Source organism: Pelecanus crispus, chromosome 3, assembly GCF_030463565.1.
Source record: "Pelecanus crispus isolate bPelCri1 chromosome 3, bPelCri1.pri, whole genome shotgun sequence".
Classification (NCBI taxonomy): Eukaryota; Metazoa; Chordata; class Aves; order Pelecaniformes; family Pelecanidae; genus Pelecanus; species Pelecanus crispus.
Window position 1 is genome coordinate 42,008,279 of NC_134645.1, and position 26,556 is coordinate 42,034,834.

The 26,556-nt window shown below is 39.0% G+C and overlaps 1 protein-coding gene across 1 annotated transcript in view; it reads left to right on the top strand.

The window, feature by feature from the left end:
• Positions 1-26,556, top strand: part of PRKCE (protein kinase C epsilon) — a 301,550-nt gene that overhangs the window by 247,931 nt on the left and 27,063 nt on the right. Inside the window, exon 11 of the mRNA XM_075708611.1 lies at positions 2,688-2,842. Within this exon, the coding sequence (XP_075564726.1) occupies positions 2,688-2,842 (155 nt within the window). The remainder of the gene's footprint in view (positions 1-2,687; positions 2,843-26,556) is intronic.

Sequence of the window (26,556 nt, forward strand, 5' to 3'; positions counted from 1 at the left end):
GAGCTCCCGGCTCAGTGGCGAGTTGAGGATGACTGTTTGGGAGTCACAGCTGTAAGATAATCTTAAAGGTCATTTCCAACCTAAATGATTCTCTGACACAGCACGATCTCTTTGCATCAGCATTGTTTGTATTGTGCTCGTGATAGAGGTGTAGCAAAAAGGTAGCAATGTTGAAGAATGAGTATGGCTGCTCGGGGGAATGTGAATTGCAGCTTCCTTTTCCTGGTTGTGCCCACTCACGTCCAGACTGTTGACTTTGGAAAGGTTAAAACAGCAATGTAAGAAGGTTCAATTTCAGCAAGTGTTAGGAGAAGTTACTTTAGCCAAATGTTAGTCAGGTGCTCCCCAGCCTGCATCCCATGTGGGTTTTGTACTTGAAACACTGAACTATATCCATGTGATATAATCTAAGGCAATGTGTTGCAAAGGGACACTGGGACCAAAACTGCTCTTCAGAGATACTGTCTGTAGTGCAGTGATGAGGAGCCTAACGAAGGACAATGCCTGCATCTTCTTCTTGGGGCTGTTGTATCCTCTTGTGCTACTTTACCGTACCAATATAGCTGTGCTTTTGATTGACTTTATCACAAAACTGACTGCATTTGGTGTTATCCTTAAGCTCTAGCTTCTGAAATCATAAGACCATCTGAAAACTATCAGATTTTCTTTTAAAACCAAGGCTGTAATTCTCACCAGTTCCAGAGAGAAATCAGAGAGACAGCACAAGGACCCATATTTTTGCTTAAAACAGGCAAAGGTGATATTTAAAGCCTACAATAATGTTGAGAGATCTGCACTATGATTTTGAATGTTTCTTATCAGCAGTATTAAGCATTGCAAAAAGAACAAAGGCATGGCTTTAAAGCCGTGCTCTTTTGGGTGTATGATACAGCCAGAAGCCTTGATGCTGTTCTTTAGTAGGTTTTCCTTACTAGGGAATGGTAAGAGAAACATTGGAAAATGTACCAAATTTGTTAGCAATGTTTTACCAAGACTGCCTGTCCACCCGGATCCTGAATTTGATCCAGTCTGGCAGTTTCTGTGTTCCCAAGATATGGGGGAAAAGGCACAAGGTTTTTTTCTGCATCCTCTTTCTGTAATCAGCAAAAAGTCAGCCAAACATTTGTAGCCTCCTCCAGGAAACATCCCTGATAAGTATAACATTTAGGCACTTAATGAGTAGGATTAATGCACATGCTTAAGTTTAAGGAAATTTTTAAGTGCTATGCTTTGAATCTGAGCCGTAGAGTAGATGAATAAAGACAAACAGCAATCATTTATGAATTTCTGGACTCATATATATAAACTATGTAATCTGAAGGCTTGGATTCACTTGTGAGAGGTTAATTAACTTCGATCTTCTGTTGGTTTTGCTCGTCCAAAGCAATGCCGCACCTCATCTCCTTTTCTTCAACCCAGTACACCAGACACCATGAGCCAGAGCCAAACTGCAGTGTAAGGTGAAAGCTGGAGAGGGGCTCCCTTCGGTGAAGTCCCATGCTTACACACCTGTGTATCGTGTGACCAGAGAACAAAATGTGAGCTAACGCAGAGCGAGGAGTATATATGCTCAGATCCATTCTCCACACCACATGAGAATTACCTCCACCTCTGTCTAAACTCATGCATATAGGTGTAGATATTTTACAGTAAGGAAATAAAGAACGTGGAAGTAGGCTTAGAAACTAAGCGTGAATGGGTAAAGAGTTGATGATTATTTAGGGCTGTTAATACACATTAGGGAAAACTATGAAAATACGTAAGAAACATTTATAAAAAACGGGATCTAAATTATATCAAGTGGATGTGTGTCATTTCTTTGCTTATGCCTTCACCTGCATCATCAGTGATGTTTCAAGATGCCAAGCACACATTTATTTTCCTGGTGTTCTCAGTTCTGTTTCACTGAGTGCTTAACTTCTGGATTTTTTTTCTGAAACACACCAAAATGGAGTGATTACCTGAGAATCTCAGTTGCTGTTCTCAAGTAAAGTTCATTTCTAGTTCTCCATTATGGAATAAGGCTTGAAAACTTGAACTTTGAAGTGATAAGCATCAGAGGAAAATAAAAAGAACTTGATATGTATTTTAATAATGTAATTATATTTCATTGTCTTATGAGAGTTTGAGGCAATTCAAAAAGTCATACATAAGTGTCTGAGATTGGCAGCACTGGTTTCTATAGCTTAACAATTCTAATTCGTTTTTACATAATTTGGGAAAAATACTTTGCAGATAAAGTAGCTGGTTAGAGATAAGAGAAGAAACAAGGAGCCTGAAATTTGCCCAGCAGCCCGTCAGTAGTTGACAGAATTGACTTTATCTCTTAATTGTTATGGCTAAATTTTGAAAGAAATGGCATCATTTAAGTATCTCTGTTATTGTATAAAATTGATTATGATTCCATATGTATGTATTTGTTGATGCGTAGAGATTTGTGTATATGTTGCTTATTACTTATACATTTTGATTCTATTCCTTTTTTCTCATTTCTCACTTTGAGACTCTTGTCTCGTTTTCTTTAGGTTTGGGGGATTTTGGTGGTCAGCTTTTCCTTTTTCAGAATGGTAGCATTTGTTTCTTTCATTTCTTGACGCAAATGCTGCAGTCCTGTGAAGTGTAGCTTCAAGCAGTCCTTTGTGTGACTAAAAGAAATTAGCTAAATAGCACTGTTTAATTAATTTCAGGACCGCCTCTTCTTCGTCATGGAATATGTAAATGGAGGAGACCTAATGTTTCAAATCCAGCGCTCACGCAAATTTGACGAACCTCGATCCCGCTTTTACGCAGCAGAGGTCACATCAGCACTCATGTTTCTTCACCAACATGGCGTCATCTACAGGTACTTTTTTTTATCAAAAATAAAGTATTCTTCAGGCTTGGGGCTGGTTTTGGCTGAAATCCTCTGTCTCTTAGCAACCAGATTTAGATTAGTTGTTTGTTCCAATTTGCTTACATAGAACTTTATTTGGCTGTTTATCATTGAGAATGTTAACATTTGAATAGCCTCTGCAGCAGTCGCCAGCTGTGTGTGCCAGTTTTGTATTATAGTCCAAATAAAGCGGTTTTGAAAAAGCTTGGCACAGTGCGACCCAGAGGTGACCTTTCTGCAGATCGGCGCAATCTCTTCACTTTCCTCTCTGTGCCATAGATTTCCTCCCGGTTTCTAACTCCCTGCCACTTCCTGAGTTTGTTTGTCCTAGTTGTCTCCACTCTGATACAATCGGGATGACCGTTTGCAATGCTTTACTTATGCCCCTTCCTCTTGACTGTTTGGGTGAAGGCTTAGTCACCAGCAGGAAGTGTCTCTTTGCAGACAATTTTGATTTGCTTGTAAGTGCCCCGCATCTATTGAACCTCCACCACCCCACCCCACCCCCCAAATCTCTACTCGTCAACATGCGCACGCACCAAAAAAGTGCATATTGTTGCGCTGTGTTGAAGAATGCATTTAGGGACAGGCTTTTATTATTAAAAGTAAGGAATCACTTTGAAAATTTTCACACTGATGTCAAAGTGTTTATGAAGTCCTTTATCTTGTCATTTCACCCTTCCTCTCTCTTTTTATTTGTTTTTAGCAGCCTGTCATTGCTTGCGATAAATTCGGGCTTTCACAAGCAGAGTGCTTTACAGGTTTTGTGATACAGGTCTGTCCTGTCTATTAAAAAATTCTGGGTTCTGTGGATCTAGCTGGGTTTTGATATTCTCTTGATATTCTCACCCTCTTTCAGGTTATCAGTTTTGATTTGAGGTAGTCATCTCAGGGACAGGCAGTCTCAGATTTCTTGAGCAGAAACGTTAAGATGAGGATGTGGAATTTGTCACATCCATGGATTCGTATTAAGGCTGCTCTCGAGAGTACTACAAATTGAAAGAAGTGAATTTTAAATGTTTACTAACCAGGACAGAGTGGTAATATCCATCAGAGGCCATTGGCTTTCCCACCAACTGGGATTCAAAGGGAAACTTCTCAGAGGAGTCTCCTTTCCAGAGACATCGCAAACAGCAAGACGTTGCCTTTCTCAGGAAAATACATCTCTGTGATAGTGGTCTTTCAGTCGAAAATCCAGTTTTCTTTAGAAAAATTTTTCGCTAGCTGCAGCTCTTATTCTCCATCTTTTATTAACACTGGTGTGATTTTTGCATACTGGGTTGGACTTTAGGCCCTACCACTTTGTTTAGGTTTGTTTTCAAGTGCTGAAGATTCAACACATTTCTTACCTTTCATGCCCATGTAACATTTCCTGTTCTTGTCTGCATTTATTTTCAAAGCTATGTATTTGTACATTTAGATCCATCATAAGGGAAACAGACAAGATTGGTGCTTTAAAAACTGAAGGATTTTGAGGATTTGTTTCCGTAAAAAGACTTGAGCTAATTTCTTCTTCCTGAAAACTGGAGTTTAGATACTTCATAATTAGCAGTCAGTTTAGTGATTATTGTGAACCAGCAAGAAAGAATTGGTAAAATTACCTTTCCCCTTCTTTATAAGAGTGTGCATTCATTCTCCCCCTTCCCTCCCTGCTCTCATCCTTCGACACACATCCCCTTCTCTCTCCTCTCTTTCTCTTTTCTCCCTCTTTTCCCTTGTCTTACATGTAGCTTCTGGTGTGTGTTGGCTCCTAGTTGCACTGAATTGCTTCATGAGCCTGCGTACTTTCTATGACTTTTTATCATAGTCAAAATGCTTCGATCCCAAGAGAAATGTCATTCTGATGAGACAATGCTTTGTAATTTAAACTCTGCAAGATAGTCTCAACTTCTGATTCAGAGACTATGCTGACATGTCTTTGGCATGCTACACTAAAAGACTAAAATTGTAAATGGTGTGTTATATTGGGTGTATTATCAGAAGAGGCAAAAGAAGAGGAATAACGTGAGTTGTAGGATGAAAGCAGAAACTAAAAAAAGAAACAGGAAGAACATGAGGAACAGATTCAGTTGTATTCTGCTTTGACACAGGTTTTTTGATCTGGACATAGTTATGTCCATAAGAATAACTCATTTTCTCAACTGGGGAATACTAGGAGCTTCAACAATTCGTAAAATGTGTATCCCAGTTACTCTATAAAATATAAGTAGAAGGAAGAAGTTAGAGATTATCTTAAAAGAATTACTTGTAAGAAAATGTCACAATTCATTCATAATGTGCCAGGGCCTGGGAGAATGCATTTGTTGATGTCAAGCCTGTGTTAGAATAGTTGTCTTGCACAGAACAGTTTCAGCCTGATTATTCCGTACCTCACTGCATCATTTATTACAATGTTAAAAATGCATTGGGATCAAGTCACTCCTTTACATCTCCAAAGTTCTTATTAGCTGGCAAACAAGGAAAGGAAAGGGGAAAAAAAAAAAGAAAAGAAAAAAAGTAAAGAAAACCTATGCTCCTGAATAACTACCAGTCATAACTACCTAACATGCCTTCAGATATTTTAATAAAGAATACTTGTCTTCTGTGTAATTATATCTCTAGAAAAAACATTGTGGTGTGAAATTAATGTTTATTCTCCAAAGTGGGAAATGCTGCTTGTGTGGGCAATACTTCAAGGAAAGTGGGGAATATATAAATAAACTAAGATGTTTGATGGAAATGCAGGTTTCAAAATAGCTGCTATACCTTCTGATCTTTTTTCAGCCATGTATGTGGAAGTATTTGTTTGGAGGTAAACATAGTTATATTTTTGGAAGTAAATAACTAGCTTTAGCTCATGCTTTGGCTTGTTGGTTAGATTTTTAGAAAGTGCTATGATGATACTAAATGATCATCTTTTATAATAACTAGTTTATCCTCATTTCCCCTGAAGTTCAAAGAGAAAGCTAGCTCCCTGCTTGGCAATAGAAATTATTCTGTAAGTTCACATCTTTGCAACTGGCCCAACAGTTGTTCCCAGACTTGTCCAATTATCTGTGTGCTCACTGGAATTACGTACCTTCCTTTTGTTTATCGAGTGTATGTTGTAAATAAATATGAACCTCACAACTTTTATATATATAGATGCTGCTGTTACTAAATGCATCTTGTATGATAGATAAACTTTAGGATAATTTTCAGTGTGGCATTTTTAAGGGTATAATGTTACTGTTGTTGCATCAAAAATATTTCAACAACTTAATAAAAATATTTGCATTATCCCTGCCACCTTCCCTCTCATCTGGCATTCAGCTATTCAGGCACATGTCAAGCTGAGGCCTGATAATACAAGTAGAGTCAATCAGACACTGGAGAAGTTTCAATCGCAGTTTCTGGCAGTCGTTGTTGTTTGTGTTATGCAATTGCACCACTTTGAAAAAAGGTATCCAAGCTTCAGGAATTAAGGACTAGACTATGAATCTCATTTTGCCTGTGAGCTGAACTGGACTTTGAACTTGGTGATGAAAGGTTGTGGACTATGTTCACTGTCACCTGTCCCTGGAGTCTGCTATATTTAAAGTCAGTCATCGTCAGCTTAATATATATTCTCATATAGGGAAGATGGAACAAACTGGGTGTTAAGAAACTGCCAGTTCCGTACTCCCTTCTTGTACTGACTTTCGGCATTCCCATGCACTTTCCACAGATATATGGAAATGTTACATGTTCTTGTTTCACCTGCAGTTAGGCTGAGGACAGGAGTACCTGGGTGGATGTGTCTGGCTCTTGTTGTAGGAGTTCAAGTGAGGTGACGCAAGTGGCCCACTCTGGCCTGAAATACATACAAAGAACTGTTGTCTCCCCAGACAAGGACATCAGCTCTAGAATGGGGTACCACTTCATTAACATAAATGCTGGTGTCCCCAGTGCATATTTGATTTAGGGAATAACTGTGTGAGCTACAAACCTTGTCTCAGTGAAGACCTGAAGGGCCAGTAGTTTCATGTTGCATGATGTCTGGCGTGCTCCAAGACCATTCAAGTGATTAAACAGGGTGCTCGCTCTGAAATACAAAAGAAGGAAACTGAATGTACACAATTGCAGTTCACCTGAGAGGATGAAAAATATCTTAACTGGGAAATTAGTGTCAGCTGCTTTGGGTTAACTCATTCTTTTGGTTTCAAGTGTAAGGTTTGTGAGATGTTGCCTTCGAATCATACAGCACCTGGTCACAGGGGAGTCCTCATTCGTAACTATGGGCTATCATGTTCCTCAGCAATATGAAGTAATAATCCAGCCTGTAACTTGCTGCAGCTCTCTGAGGCTCTGCGCACTCTGTAATTAGTATGTTGGTCGTGATGAAGGATATATTAACACTGAATTGAGGAGAATGCGAATATAAATATGCTGATGCCAGTCCTTGAATACCTCCGGGCTTTTTCCATACAGAAATACCCTAAGAACTTGTTTGAACACTAACTAAATTTTTCCTTGGATGATCAGTGTTCCCAGCATTCCCATTTATCAGGGTAACACACACCAGTGTTTCAGAAAGAAGAACTACCTAAAATTAAAAGCACTTTCATTAGTGTGTTTTTATGTGAAATAAGAATATTTAGAAAGTCTGACTTCACTGGCGGTTGTATGATTCAGTGCAACCTTGGCAGAGTAACGAGGAGTTATATTTACACTGATGAAAATGTTGCATGGTCAGTGGTTAACATGCTAAAAGTCATCATTCTCCCAAGTTACCTTACTGTGTTATTTCTGAGTGGCAGCAGATGAATAAAATTCCCCTCCTCCCCTTTTTTTTGGCTTTTTAAAATACAAAACTAGACATGGAGCATTTTGGTTTAAATTTGGTTTTAAGTATGTAAAGATCATCTAAACAGTTAGAGGTTAAGTTGCTGCTTGAGCTGTGGCCCATGAAGGAGGGCAAGAAAGACCTTGTACCCTCAGATAGCATATTCAGACCTAAGCACGGGAATATAGAATCATAGAATTGTTTAGCTTGGAAAAGACCTTTAAGAATATCCTGAACTCAAGGCCTTCCCACATAAACTGCCTGTTGCAGGAGTCTGCTGCAGAGAAATTAGAGTTTGCTTCTGGCGCAAGTGAGCAACAAACTATTTCCATCACCTTCAGTAAAAGCAGGAAGCAAGGAGTGAACCGTGCTGCTGCTGCGTGTGTGTCTGAGTCCCAGCGTCTCCAGGGGCTGCTGCCCAAGCTGCGCCACCTGACCAGTGCTCCTGGCCGGGTTTGCGATCCGGGCTATATCCATGGTCTGCTCTGCCTCGTCTAGTTTCCGAAACTGAGCGTGAGCTCTGATGGGATTTTAGTCGGTGGCCTTCTGCCCTCTTTGCACTTTTTCTTGCTGCATCTAGGCAGGCCAGCAGTCGTGAAACGCATAAATAAGCAGGATATCTTCCCCGCAGGAAAAGGCAGTGGGCTGGGGTGGAGAGGAGCAGGGCTGAGGGAGATGAGAAGCAGGAAGAAGGGTTGGTTCCCAGGCTTCTGGCATTCGGACCGAGGGAGTCCACCCTGCCATCTGCCCAGCTTATGTATTGTGCTAAAGGCTGCTGTCGTATAGGAGAGCCTTTGACAAGGTTTCCAGCTGTGGAAGGATGAGTAAAGGCTGTGGGAATAGGATATGAACCACGCGGTCTTGCCAACAGTAGAATGCTTTCTAAATTTCTCCTGGGTTTGGAACATAAGAAAGTCCTCAGCTGGCTCTTGCGTGGGAGTTGGGTATGCGGAGGAGCAGTGCCGGGCAGTTAATATTTAGAAGGATAGAGCAACACCATTGACCTCATTTGGAGAATGGCAAGGTACTTCCAGGGGGAGTTCCCGGTAGCGAGGTCAGCATTGTTTTCTTGCTTCATGTTTATTTGGTGCAAGATTTTCTTGTTTAATGACCGTTTGTATAGTGCTGTATTGTGTAAATAAAGCTATGACCTTTACCTTCTGATAACAGTATAGGAGTGAGTTAATGTTAAATGAGAGAGGGCAGGGAGTGGGAATATGCCAGGGTTAATGCCAAGTTTACATTCCTGTGAGGGCAGCCATGTTCCGGTACGCTCGGTAGAAGGGGCGACAGTGCTTCTCAACAGATAATACCAGTGAAATGTTACAGAGCTTATTTGTATTTATTTCTGGGTGAATGTCAGTGATTCTAGATGATTGATGTTTGTACTTTTATTTTATAACAGGAAGAAATGTGTGTTACCGTTCTGCATTTGATAAGAAGATTAACTGAGAGAAACACACAAAATAAAAATCCACTAGAGCTGCAGCACATGTAAAACTGAAATGTACTGACACAAGACAAGCCCTGTAGTTTTCCTAAGATGTTGAGACACAACTTTGTTTCTACAGGAACACGTACACCAGTTCCAAACAAAATCATATTCTTCAAACAATTTTCTAACAGAAGAAAGAGAATGCTTTTTGTTTCGTAGTGCATTAAAACTCTGAAGGTGCTTCCTAAATGTAATTCTGGTGCTAACAGACAAAAGTTAGGACTGAATTTCGCTGTGCACTTCAGTCGTGTTTGTCTTCAAACAATGGAATATATTTCTATAACCCAGTTGCAGTGGTGTGGCAACTGTGTCATGTTAAGGGTGAGGCTTTGCCTTTTTGCATGCTATTCAATGCATCTGCCAAAGTTTTATAGTAGTACAGAGAAGTGCACACCAAACGTGGTTCTGATGCAATAGGCATTTCACAAAGATTTTGTTGTGCTCTTCAGATGCAACAGAGAAGTTAGAGAGTAATGCAAAACGTTAGATGAAAACATGCAAGGCACTCTGTTTAGTGTTTTTTAAATAATTTTATTAAAAATAATAACCAGCCTTCAAATTTGCATGATACACTTTGGTAAAGACATTTGCATACAACTTTTTCCACCTTTGATCAGAACCTTGCTACTTTTGGCTCAAGGTTTGCTTTTTTTCTCTTTGCCCCCTCTTTCCCCCCACTTTCATCCACCTCGTTGTTATAAAAGAGCTTATCACTTAGATGCTGCTCCAGCAAACATTTCTACATGCAGATCACTGTACTCATAGGCTCATTTTGATTCAGTGAGACTATTCATATGCATGAAATGTGCAGCTTCCTGGATGATTTAGGACCTTGGTTTGACTTTTCACATTGAAAATTTGTTTATTTTAAAATAGAAAATCATTGCATTTGAGAATGCACTGTTACTAAAAACCATATGTTATTTTCCTTACCATTGCAAAAGGCTGTGGAAAATGAGAATTTAGCCAATCTGAAAGCTGACATAACTGAGTTTGAAAACTTGACTTTTGAAAACTTTGTAAGTGTCTGTTTAGCTGACAACTTGTACTCAATTGTAAGAAAACAGAAATAATATTAACTAAAATGGCCTAATGAACTGCAATGGAGAAAACACAGCCAGTAAGAACCCCAGCATTTTGGGGAGTGCATCAAAGTCTCTACTGCTACCAGAATAAACAGTGGTAGGATTACATCAGAAGGACCTTGGACAGACTAGGTGCACTCTAACCAGGGGAATCGGAAAGTGGAACAAATGCATCAGGTCGTCATGACTGTGCTGAAAATGAGCGGAAGGGTGAGGGCTAACAAGGCCAGGGTGGTAACGAGTCGCTTAGCTTACCCTCTTGTGTCGGAAGTAATGCGTGCCCCTCTCCTCAGCTGCCGATGTTTCAGAGAGTCCAAACAAGCAGCTTCCCAGAGCAGCAGACAGGGGCAGAAATATGTTGTCTTCATCACCTCAGCAGCATTGGGTATGTGTGGAGGAGGCAGATGTGGAGCAGGGCTAAGCAGGAATGGCAGTGAGGCCAAGGCACAGCTTTTACTAGATGGGAGTTTGTGTGGCGTCTGCACTGTGATACACCCAGGGATGCATGGCACCAGGGAGAGACACTCTCACTGCCACCACCAAATTGAATTTTGACCCCACCCAAGACCACTTTTGTTGGGGGTATAATGTTTTGGATTCAACAAAATTCCTACATCCGGCTTATGAGGAGAAACCCAAGCAGCACTTCTCAGAATGTACGCACCAGATGGGTCTTCACTTCTTGCCTCCTGCTTCTAGAATTTGTTTCCAGTAGTCAGTCCTGCAAAACAGCAGAGAGAGAGAAAAAATAAAGGGGAGAGGCCAGAAATAATGCCAATACTTAAAATAGGTATACTTCTTCCTCCAGACTTTAATTTCCTTCTGCTGATGTATGGAAGTCACAGAAAATACCGTTCTTCAAAGCATGTGAAATGCAAATAGTACATGCAGTTGTGTACATTTTTTTAAAGTAGATTTGACAGTGGCAGTTGTAAAAGTATTCTTCACGAGTTATTGCAGTCTTAGGGCATGTGACTGCCCCTTCAAGAGGAGGGAAGGATGGGGTGGCTTCAATAGTAGATAGCCAATGTAGCAGCTGGTAGGGGTGCACTTTGGTATGAAACTGAGTAACGCAGAAGCAGTGCCCTAAAAAAAACAACCAAAGAAAGCTTGGTCACAAATAACCTGAACTGAGGAACTTCATGGGTTCAAAACGTGGAATACTAAGGATAAAATTAAGTAGTAACAAATAAACATTATAGCACTTCACCAGGTATTTACTTGATTTATTATAGGGTTTCCAAGGGAGATCCTATGGTCTATTACACCCATTTTTAAAAAAAATGCCTAAATATATTCTAACAAACACAAATAATGAGTCAGATGGAATTGCTATGGTCAATTAAGTGGGTAATGGATATTTAAAAGCTTCCAAACATCAATAAATCTGAAACAGCTCTAAAGGAGTACTTGTAGAACAAAAATAATATGCACTTAAGAAACTGCCTGAGTACATATTTGCCTAAACTTAACCACCAATAAGAGGACAGCAAGCGTTTATGGTACTGTATACTGAGGGCATAAAAAGGCATACCAAATGTGTGCCAGTTCATTTGTTGATAATCTGTAATAGGTCCAAAGGGGCCATAACTATTATAAAGAGGCCCTGATTCTCATTTATATGAAAGTCTTTAAATACCTGATAGCATAAAAGGATCCTCAGATTGTGAATGGGGGAAGTAGACAGCAGCTCAGCAGCATACCCCTTGGCAGGAGGCTGAAGGCAGTCCTTTGCAAGCTGGCTGAAGCTGCCTCTGCCAAAACTCTCTGAGCTGGTTTCTACAGACACTGGGGGAGAAATGCCCAGGGTGGAGGCGAGAGAAACCCTTTGGACAACACTGGGTTTTAGGCAGGTTCTCTTTCACCTTTTGAAAATTCACAAAAGAAAAAGGAGGGGATCTTCTGTCAGCCTCCACGAGATCATAGCAAGCAGTACACTTGCACACACAGTAGGACAAAAGTTCTGGTTTTCTGTGGATGACCTGAGAGGAAAAGGATTTGGCTACGATTTTTAAAACATCTGCAGACTGAGTAGAAGTTGTTCTGTCCATGAGCAGAAGAGTTGGAAGAAATTTTGAAACAGCATCATGGAAATTCTCTGTGTAGTAATAACAACAAAACATTAACTGATATTAGTGAGCTGTAGCTTATAAAGCCAGGGATAGCTCGGTGACAAATCATAGAATGCTTTGGGTTGGAAGGGATCTTTAGAGATCATCTAGCCCAGCCCCCCTGCAGTGAGCAGGGACAGCTTTAACTAGATTAGATCTAGTATAATATGTATACCAAATCTGGTATAAATCATTACCTCTACAGCCTTTTCTCCCCTGGCTCAGCTATGGGTGCTCTTAGTTAGGCCAAGAGAATTGTCTGTATAAACCTAGTCTGAGAGATTTAGGCTAAAATCCAAAAATACTGCCATAGAAAATGGGGTTTATTTTTTACACACCTTATTTAATAGGATCTATTTAAAAAGCAATCAAACACAGTTATGTTTGCCTAATTACAGCGATGGTAGCATGGGGGTATGAAAGAAAGTGGGAGGGATGATGCCTGGGGCAGAGTGGGCAGTAAAGAGTTGAACTGTATCATTGCTAATGGAGTACTTCGTGTCATCAGTTGAAGTCTGAGTCTGGGTTGAGAAACATACTATAGTGCCCCTTAATATTTCATTTGCTATACTACCAGGTCTTAATGCAATGCTACAAATTGGTTACAGAGACTCTAAACGAATATCCGCATTTGTTTCAGGGTTGGGCAACCTTGAGTTTAATACATCGTATACATGTCATATATTGGGATATAACACAACTTCTGCAACTTCCCTCCCATTTTGTTTTAAAAGTGTTTTGATGATCTTTCTCAGAGATTCATTTGTTATGCATTTTTATTTCATATTCAGAACGTGATAATACATAATAAATATATGTTATAAATGTGATTATGACATGACATGGGTGTACAGAGGCTGCTATCTGGTGTATAAGACACTGGTTCTTTAAAAATCGTGATTCTCATTTATAGTAAAAGCTCTTTCTGACCCCAGAAGAGCAAAGCAATTTTACAATGTAATTAAATTGTACTCTGTGTGCTCAGTTTAAGGCTGTCAGAAGGATGCAAAGAGACTTATTGAACGTTATAATTTAATGAAACTTTACGTAAAATAGTTCTTCTGTAAGGTATATAATTAGGTTTCTTGCTAGTCTTTGCCCACGTAACTATCTGGGAGTTTTATAGGATAATTTCTCATCTTGTCAGAGCATAGAGTCTGGTTAGCAGGTCTCTGAAGAGAGACCTAGTGGCTGGGAACATAGACGTTACAAAGATAATTCCTCGGGCTCAAAATATTTTTTTTTTAATGTTGACAAAATTGTTCAAGAACAGCCCACTTTGGTCAATAGTTTACTTTATAATCCTACTGAAGTCAGTATTTACATGCAGTGACTACCCAGTAAGTACCAAATGTTAGCGATTAAAATCATGTTTTAGTCTCCCAAATCTTGTACTCAGAATTGCCTCTCTCTTTTTTCGTTTGGGCTGGACTATTAGGCTCTTCTCTGTAGCCTCTCTGTCTTTACAGCTGAAGGTAAATTGCACTTGATGTTGGCAAAAGTGAATACACTGTAAATTTCCTAAGTCATGCCATGTTTTATTTCATGTGAGTAACCCATGAGTCATCTTTCCATAGCATTCATGTTAATTAAAAATAGTGGAGTGTTTTGTATAAGTAGATTTTAAGTGATGATATTATACGTTGGCACTACAGCCCGAAGTAGCATTCCCGAGCATGTGTTTTCTGGAGGAGATGGCGGAAGGCTGCAGGAGCTACATTTGAAACAGCGCTGGAGCTGAAGCTTCCTGCACAAGAAAAGTTTCTCTAGGGAATGTTTGTGCAGCTTTCTGGCCGAGGTTGGGGAGTGAAAGTAATTTGATTTTGCTACACAATCGTAATTTTAAAAGAGTATTTTGTAAAATATAGCTCTCTGTATTGACATAGATAACCCTTTTTAATTACATACTGAAGCAAGGTTTGGAGTTGGAACCGTCAGTGCAAAGCACAAGCTTCTATGACCTCTGTCTGGAAGCAGCATTAGGAGCTCATTTTATGTATAGATCAACATAGAAGGGCAAGCAACTCCCATTTTTTCAGGCATCTTCTTCATACTTTACAGACAAATAATAAAGATTCTTCTTAATTTTGCCAGAATCCTGCCACTGCAGTAATCTTCCATCAAACATAATAGAAAATTGTTAACTCTACAGAGTTTTGAAATGGACAAATCTATCTGTATAACAGAATGCTTTTAGAAGGTTAAAAACCAAAATAGATTAACTCACTATTTTTACAAGAATTTCTGCAGAAATCTGTTAAACTGCTGTTGATTGCTGCTGTTTCGATCCTTGATAAATACAGCGGGGTTAGAAAAGGTTTTTAATTAAGAGCCTACATACCCCTCCCAAGTTCAGACCACGTGATTGTGTAAAAAGATGTGAACTATGCTACTGAAATCGGAATAGAAGCAGAAATTATTAAAATCTTGCTTCTAGTGATTCCATATAAGTAAACATTTTGTTGGAAGCAACATTCTTGCAGAGTTACATCATTTCATTTATGCTATGTAATTTATTTAGTCCATTCTGTGTAATATTACATGCACCACTCTGTGGAAAGGCTTTCCATAAAAAGACCCAAGAGGTCGAACTGAGACCAAAGTGAGGTTGGAAAAAATCAGTGTCTGTACAAAAGTTCACTGCAGGACTTTTTTTTCTGACTAAGAAAGCATTTTTCTCCATGGAAACATTATGCAGAGCTTTACCAGGAGTCTGCTTACTGCTAGGAGCTGTGTTTGTTCCCTGCTAAGAACACCCTTGGTAGCACAGGGAAGAGAATTCTGGTAAATTTGTTTCTTTCCTGAAAAGAAACACTGTATGTAAAAACCTTCAGCAACCCTTCTCCTTTACACTTTCTGGGCATCATAAAGCTGTAGAGGGCCTTGGCTATTACAGAAAAGGCACTGGAATGTCAGCTCATGCTGGCGCATTAATGGCTTGCTCAGGATATGCTCCCAATCACCTGGGTTTAGCCATTTTATTGTATGCCCCATGTTGTGGCTGCCAGACTGAAATACTGGGTTTTTAAACATCTTCTTTAAAAGTCTACAGAGTGTATAGAGTTTACTCAAAGAAATTAAAGAAAAAGACAACCAATTCAATTTACAAAGTTCCCAGCATTGCCACATTTTCATTTTTTCCCTGAATCTAATGGTGGTTCTGTCTGTTCCTGTAGAAGCACAAAGCATTATTGAGGATGTAAAAGATTTATGCTACCTTTTACAAGCAGATTGTAATATTTTAAGAGCTCTGCATCTTCACTGTGTGTTCTCATCTTTGAGTACATCGAAGATCTGGTCTCTTGGCTGAAAAATGGAGATTTATGTGAGTGTCATTAGTTTTCTTTTGATAAACAACCTCAGCTGAATTAAAAAGAGAACCTTTACTGAAGTTTTGAAGCTAGAAAAGGGCTGGGGGGCAAGGGAGAACAAGACTTAAGGTGACCTTTGGATGCCATATGCTAGCATTCAGTAGGTCTTAAAGGTCTTTTCCAACCTAGATGATTCTATGATTGTATGATTCTATGTGCATCTGTGTTCAGTAGGTAGATAACAAGGTTGCATGATGAGTCGGCTTTCAGTCTTACCGCAGTGCTCAGGCAGGCTGGTCTTCTCCTTTATGTAACAGAACTGAACCAAAGCATGGGATTTTCTTAGTAGCTGCTGGGAAAACATGGCATGCTTTTCCCTTCTTCGCCGAGTCAACAATACGCTTGGAACTGGTCATTTCCAAGGGAAGTGTCCACATTTATGTTAGAAGCAGAAGAATGTCATTTGGCATTCATGGAAGAAAAAATTCTCTAGAAAAAGAAAATAACCCCTATTTCTCTAGAAAAAGAACAGGGTCAGAGCACAGGACAGGAATGCTATATACCTTAAAACAGTCTGTATTTAGTGTGACAGCAGGATGACAATGTACAGGAATGGGTCAAATTAACCTATGCTATTGTAGCTTTGACTTTTGTTTAATAGTCATTTCAAACCTTACACTTGCTTTTAATAGGTAGCATGATGGAAACGATAGGCTTCCAACTGAGGGAAGTTTTTGGCCCAGTGTTGTGATTGTGAATGAAAACCCGTCTCCCGTGTTGGACTTAGATCATACTAAAATGATATTGGTATTGTTATGTAGCATGAAGTTGATTGACCTTTAAGCTAGGGGAAGTGTAAGGCTAACAAATTAAATACCATTGAAAACAACTATTTAAATCATAAATTCAAAATTACTTGGTTTATGCATCTATGATTGAAGGGGGAAAACTGGAGATGTGGGATGAGATCCAGGACTAACCATCTGAAAGAGACAGACTAAAGTAGTCAGCTTTAGTTGATTAAAGATATTCTGATCCTGTTTTTCTCTGGTGTCTTGACCTTACTAAAGTTCACTTAGTATGTAATGGAAAAAACAACTGGCTTGATAGCAAAATACAGGAAATGCCTTCAATCATGGCTGATTACAGTAGCAGCTTTTCTTCTGTTGTTTTCATTTTTTTAGAATGCTCTTTCTATATGCCTGAAACAATGTAGAATAATAATGCTTTGGAGGCCTTTATCTGGTGTGTCCAAGTAGAGCAATTAAATGTCTGGCTTTTTGATGGATATGCATGTTGGGAGTTTTTGCAGTCAAGAGAGTGCCATATGACATAAGTGAAAATTAAGAAAAATTAAGAATTATTACAGGGCATAACTTCAAAGTCTAGCAAACTGCGTGTATATGTTTGTGTGTGGCAATTCCACCATGAGTAACAAGACAAATGAACGGAGGTCTTTTTTTAAAATCTGCCTTTGTTTGGCTTTCTCCTACAAAAATGCAAGTTTTACAACTAAATTGAATGAAATCTCTTCCTGGAAGACAGGAAGCAGGGAAGCAGCTTATACTGAATATGCACAAAGGCTCAGATTCATCTCACCTAACTTTAGGAATGCAACTGAAGCTTCCAAGTCAGGATCCTGCTTGTCCTGGAGTGCATTTAGAGTCAGTGGAGAAGGGTAGGTTTCTTTAGGGAGCTGTGCAACCCACATGTTCCATGACTCATCTGCTCAGAGATATCTGTGGTGACGGCCATGGAGGGAGCCTGGGGCAAACCATGGTACCTCAATTAAACCCTAATGTCTGGTGGGAAAAATCTGGGTCAGAATCCTGGAAAATACAGGAAAGAAAATTACCATAAAAGCAGAGCAAAATGTTTCAGAGCTCTAGTTACTTTCATATTTAAGGTAAATTTTTAAAATGGATGGAAATGTGGATGATTCCATTATATCCTTTTATTCCTTATATTCTTTTATCTATTATCTGTATAAGGCAGTAATATATCCTTGTTGTGGGTTATTAAGAGTTACAAGGCTTCATTGCTGAGATAGCTAAATGAGAACTGCTACAGAAATGCAAGGTGCTACCTGGGTAGACATGCATTTGTTGGCTCTATGTTTTTCTATTCTGTGTAAGAAAGCTTCACTCAAAAATAGGAAAGAGAAGAAAGAATTTCAGTCTTTTCGGTTAGCCACAGAAACTGTATACCTGAAACCCAAGTACTCTTTTCTTTGTGTTTGCATAATTTGTGTTCCATTGTTGCTCAAATGATAGTGACTTTGTCATCCTACCTACTAAGGTCACTGAGAAAAAAAACCCGTTGCTTTTGGTTTCCAAAGAAAAACTTTTGAACAGATCCAGACTTAATTAGTGTGTCTGCTGATAAATTTGCTTTCTAAGGTTCTGGTAACATTTTTTCAGAACTGAGTTTTCGAAACTTGATCTGACAAGCTTTTCTAGCTTCATGCCATCCTTTCACTGTCTTTCATCACGTGGTTTTATCAAATAATGATTTAGTATTGTTTTGTTTAAAAGGATTACAGACATACACAGTAGGCACTTTCAGTTTGCGGTCCAACTAACCTATTGTTACAGTACGCAATCTTATTTTTATGTTATTTGAGATATAAAAATAAGAGCACGAAGCATTGAACCTTACAGAGTAGAATATTGCCGCTTGAGTCAGTCCTTGGCTAAGCCCGGGGACCTCTGTTGTCTTCAGTGGGATCACTAAGGTGTCAATGAGGACAGGGTTTATCACATTACATATTTAGCAATGACTTAACACACGGGCTTTGTAGCAGAGGCTGAAACAGTAAATATCATTAGTGGTAGTACAGATTTCACCCTGTCATCATTCCCAGCCTGATACGTAGAGCCAGTTAGGAATTTTTCAGCTATAATCTTCAAGAAAAAAAGTTAGAAAATGGTGTTTTTAACCAAAGTGGAAACAGTGAGAAAGAAAGAATAAAATCCCTGAGAGGACTGCTAGTAGCCTTAATATCAGGGCACTCACGGAGGTGGTGGGGGACCAGGACGAGCAGGCAGCTCACGCCTCAGTGCAGAGCCAGTCACTCTCCTGAGCACCAGGCCATCGGCTGTTCACACGCTACTTTCACAAAAAGCTTTGAACAGTCTGTGTTTTCACCCAGCGTGAACCACAAATGGTTTGTAAAACCTCAAGAAGCCTTACAAAATGAGAAAATCGTTTTAGCTGCAATTTTCTGAGACAGATTGTTTGTCCCATACAATAGGCCTAATATGAAGCTAGCTCCATTTGTGACAGTTCTTACCTGGGACAAAAACTGCAGGCCTGCGGGCCATGGGAAGGCCGAGTTGCCACTGGGATCCAACACAAAACTTGTCTAAATCAGGGCTTTGGCAGTAAGCTAAGTCAAGAGGCACAGCTGTAGCGCTGCATCACGTTCCTGCCTCAGGCTCATGGAAAAAATTGTTGCATTCCCAGGTAGGGGTCATGGAAGGATGAGGTTTATAAAGCAGTGTGATGTGAATGTAAAAGGCAACCCTTTCTTGAAAAAGAAATAGAGACCGCTCCCCTCTGTGCTTAGCCAATTTTTGAGAATGTTTTACATAATACATATTTAAACTTGTACATATTGCACTTATGTTCACAAATAAAAATTGTGGAAATAATAAGAAAGGAAAAGCCACACAAAGGAAAGCTGTTAAGTACAATATATTTATTTGTCTGCACATTATTTTAAGGAAACTCAGCATAATAAGATAAGCAGATCAGGCACTGCAATGTCCTAAGCTGCTACCGACAATTGTAATAAAGTTATGGTCAAAGCCATTAAAAAGCCATATATAGAAATTATTTTATAGAAAATGTTTTTATGCTACAGAAAAGTCATTGGTTTCCTTAAGCTACTGGAAATGAATATTAAACCTTTGTTCAATACATCATTAAGACATCAGTAAATAGTTAGGGCTGCATGATGAACACACGGCCTTCTTCTCCAGCTCAGGACCTTGCTGACCTGAAAGTTTTCTCCCTGGTAGACATTGCTGGAGCAGGTGATGTTATACCTCGTGCAAGCCAAACGTTTGCCTTGTAACAGCTAGGATTTACAGATCCACAGATAGCAATCGTGTGTTTGTCTCCCTCTGATGTCCTTGGCGGGTAGATAGCAAACTGCCTTTTGCTACATCCCTCCTCCCATCTCTGCCACCCCCTTAGTCCACAAGATATTTGTGCAAATGGCAGGGTGATGGATGTTGTGTTATATAAGGAAAGTAAGCCTGTGTGTTTTTAAAAGTAAACATGCCTGATAGAGAGTGTCACTATGGTCACATTAAAAGTCAGCGTTTCCCTTAATGTCTACCCTGCTATCTGAACTATCACTGTTTTCTTCAGTGAAAAGTAGATATAGTATCTCTGACTTTATTTGAAACCAAGTCTGTACTCTTAATTCATCTGCTGCTAGCCATTATACATACTGATACACATCGGTATAAAGTGGATTCACTTTATTCCAAACTTGGCACTGCTGAAAAGTAGCAGTTTTCAAATCTGTGCAGCAGGTTTTTCTGTATATTGCTGAGTATGTCTGCTATAGTTTTTGTGATAGATAATGTCTTTATTCTTTGATATCAAGTAATGTAACAGTGACAAAGAAAATGTGTATCATAAATCCAGTAATTATTTAATGGGGCAACATAAAAGCAAAGCAGAGAAATTCCAAGACTTTCAGATAGGCACAGGCTGAGATCTGCTACAACAACAAAAGCAGCAGAACCATCTTTTTCTCACCGTTAGTCTCACTCAGGTTTCTCCCTACTCCCTCCCTGCTAACAAAAACTGCCCTACTGTCATGAATCCACTCATAAGCATGAACAGTCCTGTGCATGTCCTATTTCTTACTCTATGGATAAAGGAGGTCACATCAACTGGTAGAACCTGACATCCAGTGATGCTGCTATTATTGCATGTTTATGCTCAGTAAGATCAGAAAGTATGGACTCCCTCTTTCCCATACAGTTTTTCAAATGGGAAAAAATTCTATTAGTTTGCGTTTTCTTAGAAGTTACAGTTTGGATTTTCCCATTTATCTCTGATCCGTTGTGGAGGGAAAAAAAAGCCTTGCTGATGTGTTGTGACTAAAATACTTAAAGCAACAAAAGAAGCCAGTAGTGAAGTACAGTCCTAATATATCTGTCCCATAGTTTATGTATGGAAACTGAGATTAAGTTGTTGAGAGCTAATCATTAGAGAAGCTAGCATCAGAACATTAAAATTCTTGACATTTCTTTTTGTTTTCTGACCAGTTCCATATGTAACTCCATCTTGCTTAGATTGTAACCTAGTACATTAGTTATCAATATTTTGAGGACACCAATGTGTTTGAAGAACTGAGACAAAGATTTTGGTGACTTTATCGGTCTTCCAGAAAATACCATTTCAGACGGTATGGTGCAAATGATCCAAGTTCTGTGATATTTACTGCTTGTGATTAAAATTTATGTTGAAAATGCAACATTAACTAAAATTATAGCAAAGAGTAAATTTGTGCTGAGTACAAGAGAGACCTATTGTTGCAGGTGAGTGTCTTTGTGTCAAAAGCAATTTGGATACCACTGAGTAAGTTAAAAAGTAATTCTAGGAATGGTGAGATCTTACCTTAATTAAATAGAAAAAAAATTTCATCTTACTTCTTCAAGTTGCTAATTGATATAATGAGCATATTGCCTTCAGTTATGAATTTCAGTAACTGTAGGAACTAGAGAATGGTTTTGATGGTTTTCCATATTGTTGGGGGAAGTTTCCCTTTTACCTTCTGTGGTTTCTTCTGTGAACAGCTTGTCTATTTAAAGCCTGCAGACAGGATGTGATTTTCCCATGTAGGGGAACAATGGCAGTGATTTCAAATACATGATTGAAAGGGTTTATTACAATTGAAAATCACCCAAAAAAATGGTTGTTCAGCAGCTACATACTTTAGACTTGTGTTGTGTTCGGATCTTTCCTCTTTGGTGCTCTACAGATGTTTAGTAAGGTACAGTCCATCACTGAACTTGCACCCTATAAAAAAATATTCTTGCTTCCGATGTTGTTATTTGTAGGTAATAATTATTATGCTTCATTCTGACCTACACTGTGAAATGTATATGCTTTCCAGTTTTGTTACTCATTCTGCCGTTAGCATAGAAGCAGATGCTGCAGAGATATTTGAGTGTAAAGTGATTGCTTAAACCAGCTTGTGATCATGTTTCTCAGCTACTTGATCTTGTTCTTCAAATATGGGTTTATTTAGTCACTAATGTTTACCATGTTCAAAGGCTACTGTTAGTAATGTTTGGCAGACTTTCTGATTTTACTGGTCAAAACCCATCTTGACTGTTTAATTGCCTTACCTTCAACAAGAAAATTATCTGTTATCTAAATGACACGTGTGACACATAGGGCCACGCACACAAGGCGGTTATCTCGCTGGCTACTGTTGGGAGTCAGACTTCAAGAACCCAGTCCTGTGAAGTCCTCATCCACTGAGCCTTTGTGGGAACCCAGGGCAGTCAGTGTCTCATGCCATTGGCATGGGGAGGAAGGAATGAGCATTATGGAAGTTTTCTCGCAGGTTCTTCGCTCTTCTGTTCCAACTTGCATAAACCTTACTGTTACAATCCTGATTCTTTCTTGAGATCCTGCCAGTCGTTCCAGCTTCTGAGGTGATTGCGATGCTGGCAGGTATCCAGAAATAGAAACCAAGGCTTAAATTTCTGTTTAATGCTTTCTGAGAAAGAAAAAAAAATATTAAAAAAAAAACCAAAAACCAAAACCATTTTATGCAATTGACTGCTCAAGTCAACTGAACTGACTGTACAAAGTATCTTGGCAAACAAACAAAGGAGACAAATAGCTTAATGTAGCATTGCCGCATTCAAGCAATCTGGGCATTTTCCTGGCTTAACTGGTTAGGTTGTTTGCAGTTGCATGTAATTACTCAGGTTGTAGGAACTCATTTTGTCAGACACAGATGACTTTCTTAGTTCCTACAAAGAGAATGCAAAATGAGGAAAAGAAGAATTTAATAGACCTTTGTCATTGAGCTATTTGACACTGTATTGTTTGGTATGCTCTGATTTAGAGGTAGACAACTGGCGCTAATACCAGGGACCAAATAAAAGACAGACTGGATCGGAATGGTTTGTTCTGTACAGACAACTAATTTACATTCCAGAGACTGATAGCTGTTTACTTTACTTTTTGAGATGTAGGAGACCTGGCTGTTTCTTAGAACAGTTCTGGGTAGATGTAAGTCTTAAAGTAAAACTTAAAGGTTTTTTTTCAGTGAGACGGCTGCTATGCAAAGACAAGCTTCCTTGACAAGTCTTTTTCTGTTACTCTTTCATTTCTTTTCTCATCTCTGTTTTGGTTTAGGTTTTTTCCTGTGAGGTGTTAAATAGCACGTTACCTATTCTCTTACATTTATTTAGTTAACTAAGATTTCTTTTTCTAAAATTGCATAATTAGCGGGGGGTTGGTGGGGTTATTTGTTTGGGTTTGTTGTTGTTTTATGTTTTTTAACCTGGCAGCTGTAATTTGACAGAATGGTTTTGAATGGCTTTCAGTACAAGCACTTTTATGGACTATGGTAATCTTGCAGGCTAGCTATGAATTGGGCACTTTGGCAGGACTCCCAACTTACCTTTTAACCCCCCATCTGTACTTTAATGGGAGTCATGCTGCTGCTGGTTTAACCTCTTCCAAATTTCTTTTGAAACTTTGGTGCGCTTTGTATTTGTGATAATAAAAATCTACTAGTATTAAATTCCATTATTGTGTGAGTAATTAAGCTGATGTCCTCTGTGCCTCTGATAGGGTTTTGAAGAGGCTTATAGGCTTCACTCCTTTGTTTTGGCTTGATGAAGGGGTCCCAGATGTTCTTCTTCTGTCAAGTAGGATTATAGTTTGGTAAATGGTAAGAAAGTTATATTGACTTGTGCTTTTACAGGTAGGCTTAAAATTTCACCGTCGGTCTTTACAGGTAGTCAGAATTTAATATTTAGACTGTTTTTCTCTTTGCTTAGTTTGTTCATTCACTTTTTTCACTGTCAATGTATTTTTTTATTGCTAATTTCTATGTCTTATACAAATCTTCAAGGAAATAGAGACAATGGTGAGTATCCTGTCCTTCTCCATTATGTGGTAGCTTGCTGTTAGTGTTTTATTACTGTTGAGATTTCTCTTAGCTTAGGAGTTTCTTGGGTTACCGACTACATCTCTATTCAATTCCATGGCTAGCATATAGGTGTCATTATATGAAACTGAAACAATTTTAGGTCCTAACAGCTCCAGCGTGTCACCTGCCTGCACTGGGAAGTTACCACTTACCACTCCAAATTAAGGTGGATCCAGTTTTCTGAGCAGCATCTGGAATTTCATCAGTTCTTATCATAATTATTTGTATTATGACCTTCTTCCTAACAGTCTGTTGTGATGGTGGCTGGAAGTGGTTCCCAGATTACGTCAAATATAATTATATTTTGATTTCTTTATCTGAACATCTTGACTTTTTGAAATACAGCTTTTATTCTTCCTTAGCTTAGGAACGTCCAAGATAACACTGCATTTAGAAGGTTAAAAGCTACAGCCACAAGCTTATTTCCTTCTCCCATCTGCAAGAGCCTTATACTGTACTTGTACTTGATCACATTCCAGTTGATGATGTTATAGTCTTGTCTTCATGCAGGTCTTTTGATCGTAACACTTATAATTCACTGAAAGAGCAGTTTTGGGAAGGCACGTGATTCTTGGAGCGGGGAGCTTTATTTTGTTTATTTGACTTCTTTGGGGGGCACAGAGCTGTTGATGTCTGTTTGCCCTTGCATCATGTTGGATAATTCTTGGAAATCATTTTTCAGGGATAGGAGGAAGTGGTTATTTGAGGGGTTAAATGGTTAGATGTAGGGGATTATGTTGTAGCCAGCTGGATCCTGGGTTGTTTAGTAACTCATAAAAAGGATGACCTTAAGGAATGATAAAATACATAGTCTGCTCCAAGGGGCCTTACCTGGGTGACCAGCTGAGGACCTACAAGAGCAGCGTAACTGATCTGGAGATAGCAAAGTCTGGTGTAGGGCGTATTGGTTGCAACGAACACTTCTACTGCCAGTAGAAATATATTTCAGCTATATAAACGGTATCTGATAAAGCTAGTTGATGTGGGAGACAGTGGATTTACTGTTAGTGAGGTAAATCTGACCTTGTTTTGCCATGTCAGACTTCTTGTACATGCACAAACCACTTTGTAACATGTACCCAGCACAACTGATCTCTACATGCACAGTACGTCATCCAGTGCTTCCCAGAAGTGTCTGATTTACTGCACAGATGTATAATGAGTATGCAGACCTGGAGTAGCAAGTCCACTGTGTCCCAGAAATATGTGATTTTTATGCTGTCCTGTGTACATGCTTGAGAAATATCTGTTAGATACATGGGCCAGCATGATTGAAAATTTTGAACAAGTGTCAAAAGAAATTAAAAAAAAAAAAGAATCAAATCCACCTACTGAAATTAGGGTGATAGGGAGAAACGAACATTTCTGGGGAAATCCCAGCATACTGTAGCCTTGGACACGTCCATAAAAACTCTTGACATAATGCAGCCTTGGAAGGGTTGTTTAATTATTTAATGTGTGGGAATGCTTCCACCATGTTACAGTGTGTGCCTGTGGTTCTAAGGTCTGGGGGCTGTTAGGGAGACATTTCTCTGAAAAAAGTCCTCAGAGTAAGGTGAAGACTTTTCATCCCTCACACAGGTGGAATTTGTTGGCATAAAGGATTTTTGCAACAAAACCTGTATCTTTTTGTAGGCTTTTGGGGTGAAATGCGTTTACAGAGGCTGGCATGGGATTTTATTCCTCTATCTGATTTAGAACTTGCCTATACACCCTTTTTTCCTCATCAATTCCACCTATGGAAATTTCTCTAATTCTTCTCGGAAAAAAGTTCTGATCAGAAAGTGTCCACACAAAGTCACCTAAGGACATGTGTTCTGCTTTTGTTTCTCACCTCTGTATGCATTCATGTATACAATGCCTTCATTTATTACTCTGTAGTTTTTAATACATGGCAGAGGTACCTAAAGCCTAGACAGAAGTATAAAAATAAAATGGTCCATGCAATATAAGTGGGGGGTTTGCCTTTGGTTTATATTTGTTTTATTATTGATACATGATAAAATGTTTTTAATTGTGAGGCTTTATTCATGCAAGTGAGAGTTGTTTTATGCATTGACTTTCCAGATCCTTTTATAGTTTAGTCTAAGGCAAGTAGCAGGTAAGGTAAATGGTACCTAGCATCCATTGTGTTGGAACATGCGATAACCATCAATGGTATATTTAGAAAATGTGCAGAGGGCAAGACAGGAAAGGTTGATATCCCTTTCTCAACCTGTTTTTCACCTCACACAATTTAATAACCAAAGAATTGTGTATTTTTGACACAAAGACATTTGTACACATGGTCAGAGACAGCTGCTAAGATACGTTGTTCAACAATGAATGCAAAATATTCCTGTGAGATTATTTTTGAGCAGGTTTAAACTGCACAAAATAATCTTCCCAAAGAGGAGATCATTGTTTTTTATCCCTCTCATTGCAATCTGAGCTTTGAATTGCTAGTACACATTAAGAATCCAATTCAAAATAATCCAAGTTTGAAAGTACCTATTAATTCAACCCGTATGATAGAGCATGGGTAAATTGGTAATCCTTACTTTGTGCTAATGCAAAAATGGACAATGGCTTCATTAGACATTGTTGACCTATTTCACATAGACAGAATGTTAGATTTGTAGCAAACAAGACTGAGATTTTTTCCAAACATTTCTGATTCTGTCTTGAATACAGCTGTGCTTTCATGCAGCTAAAAGAGT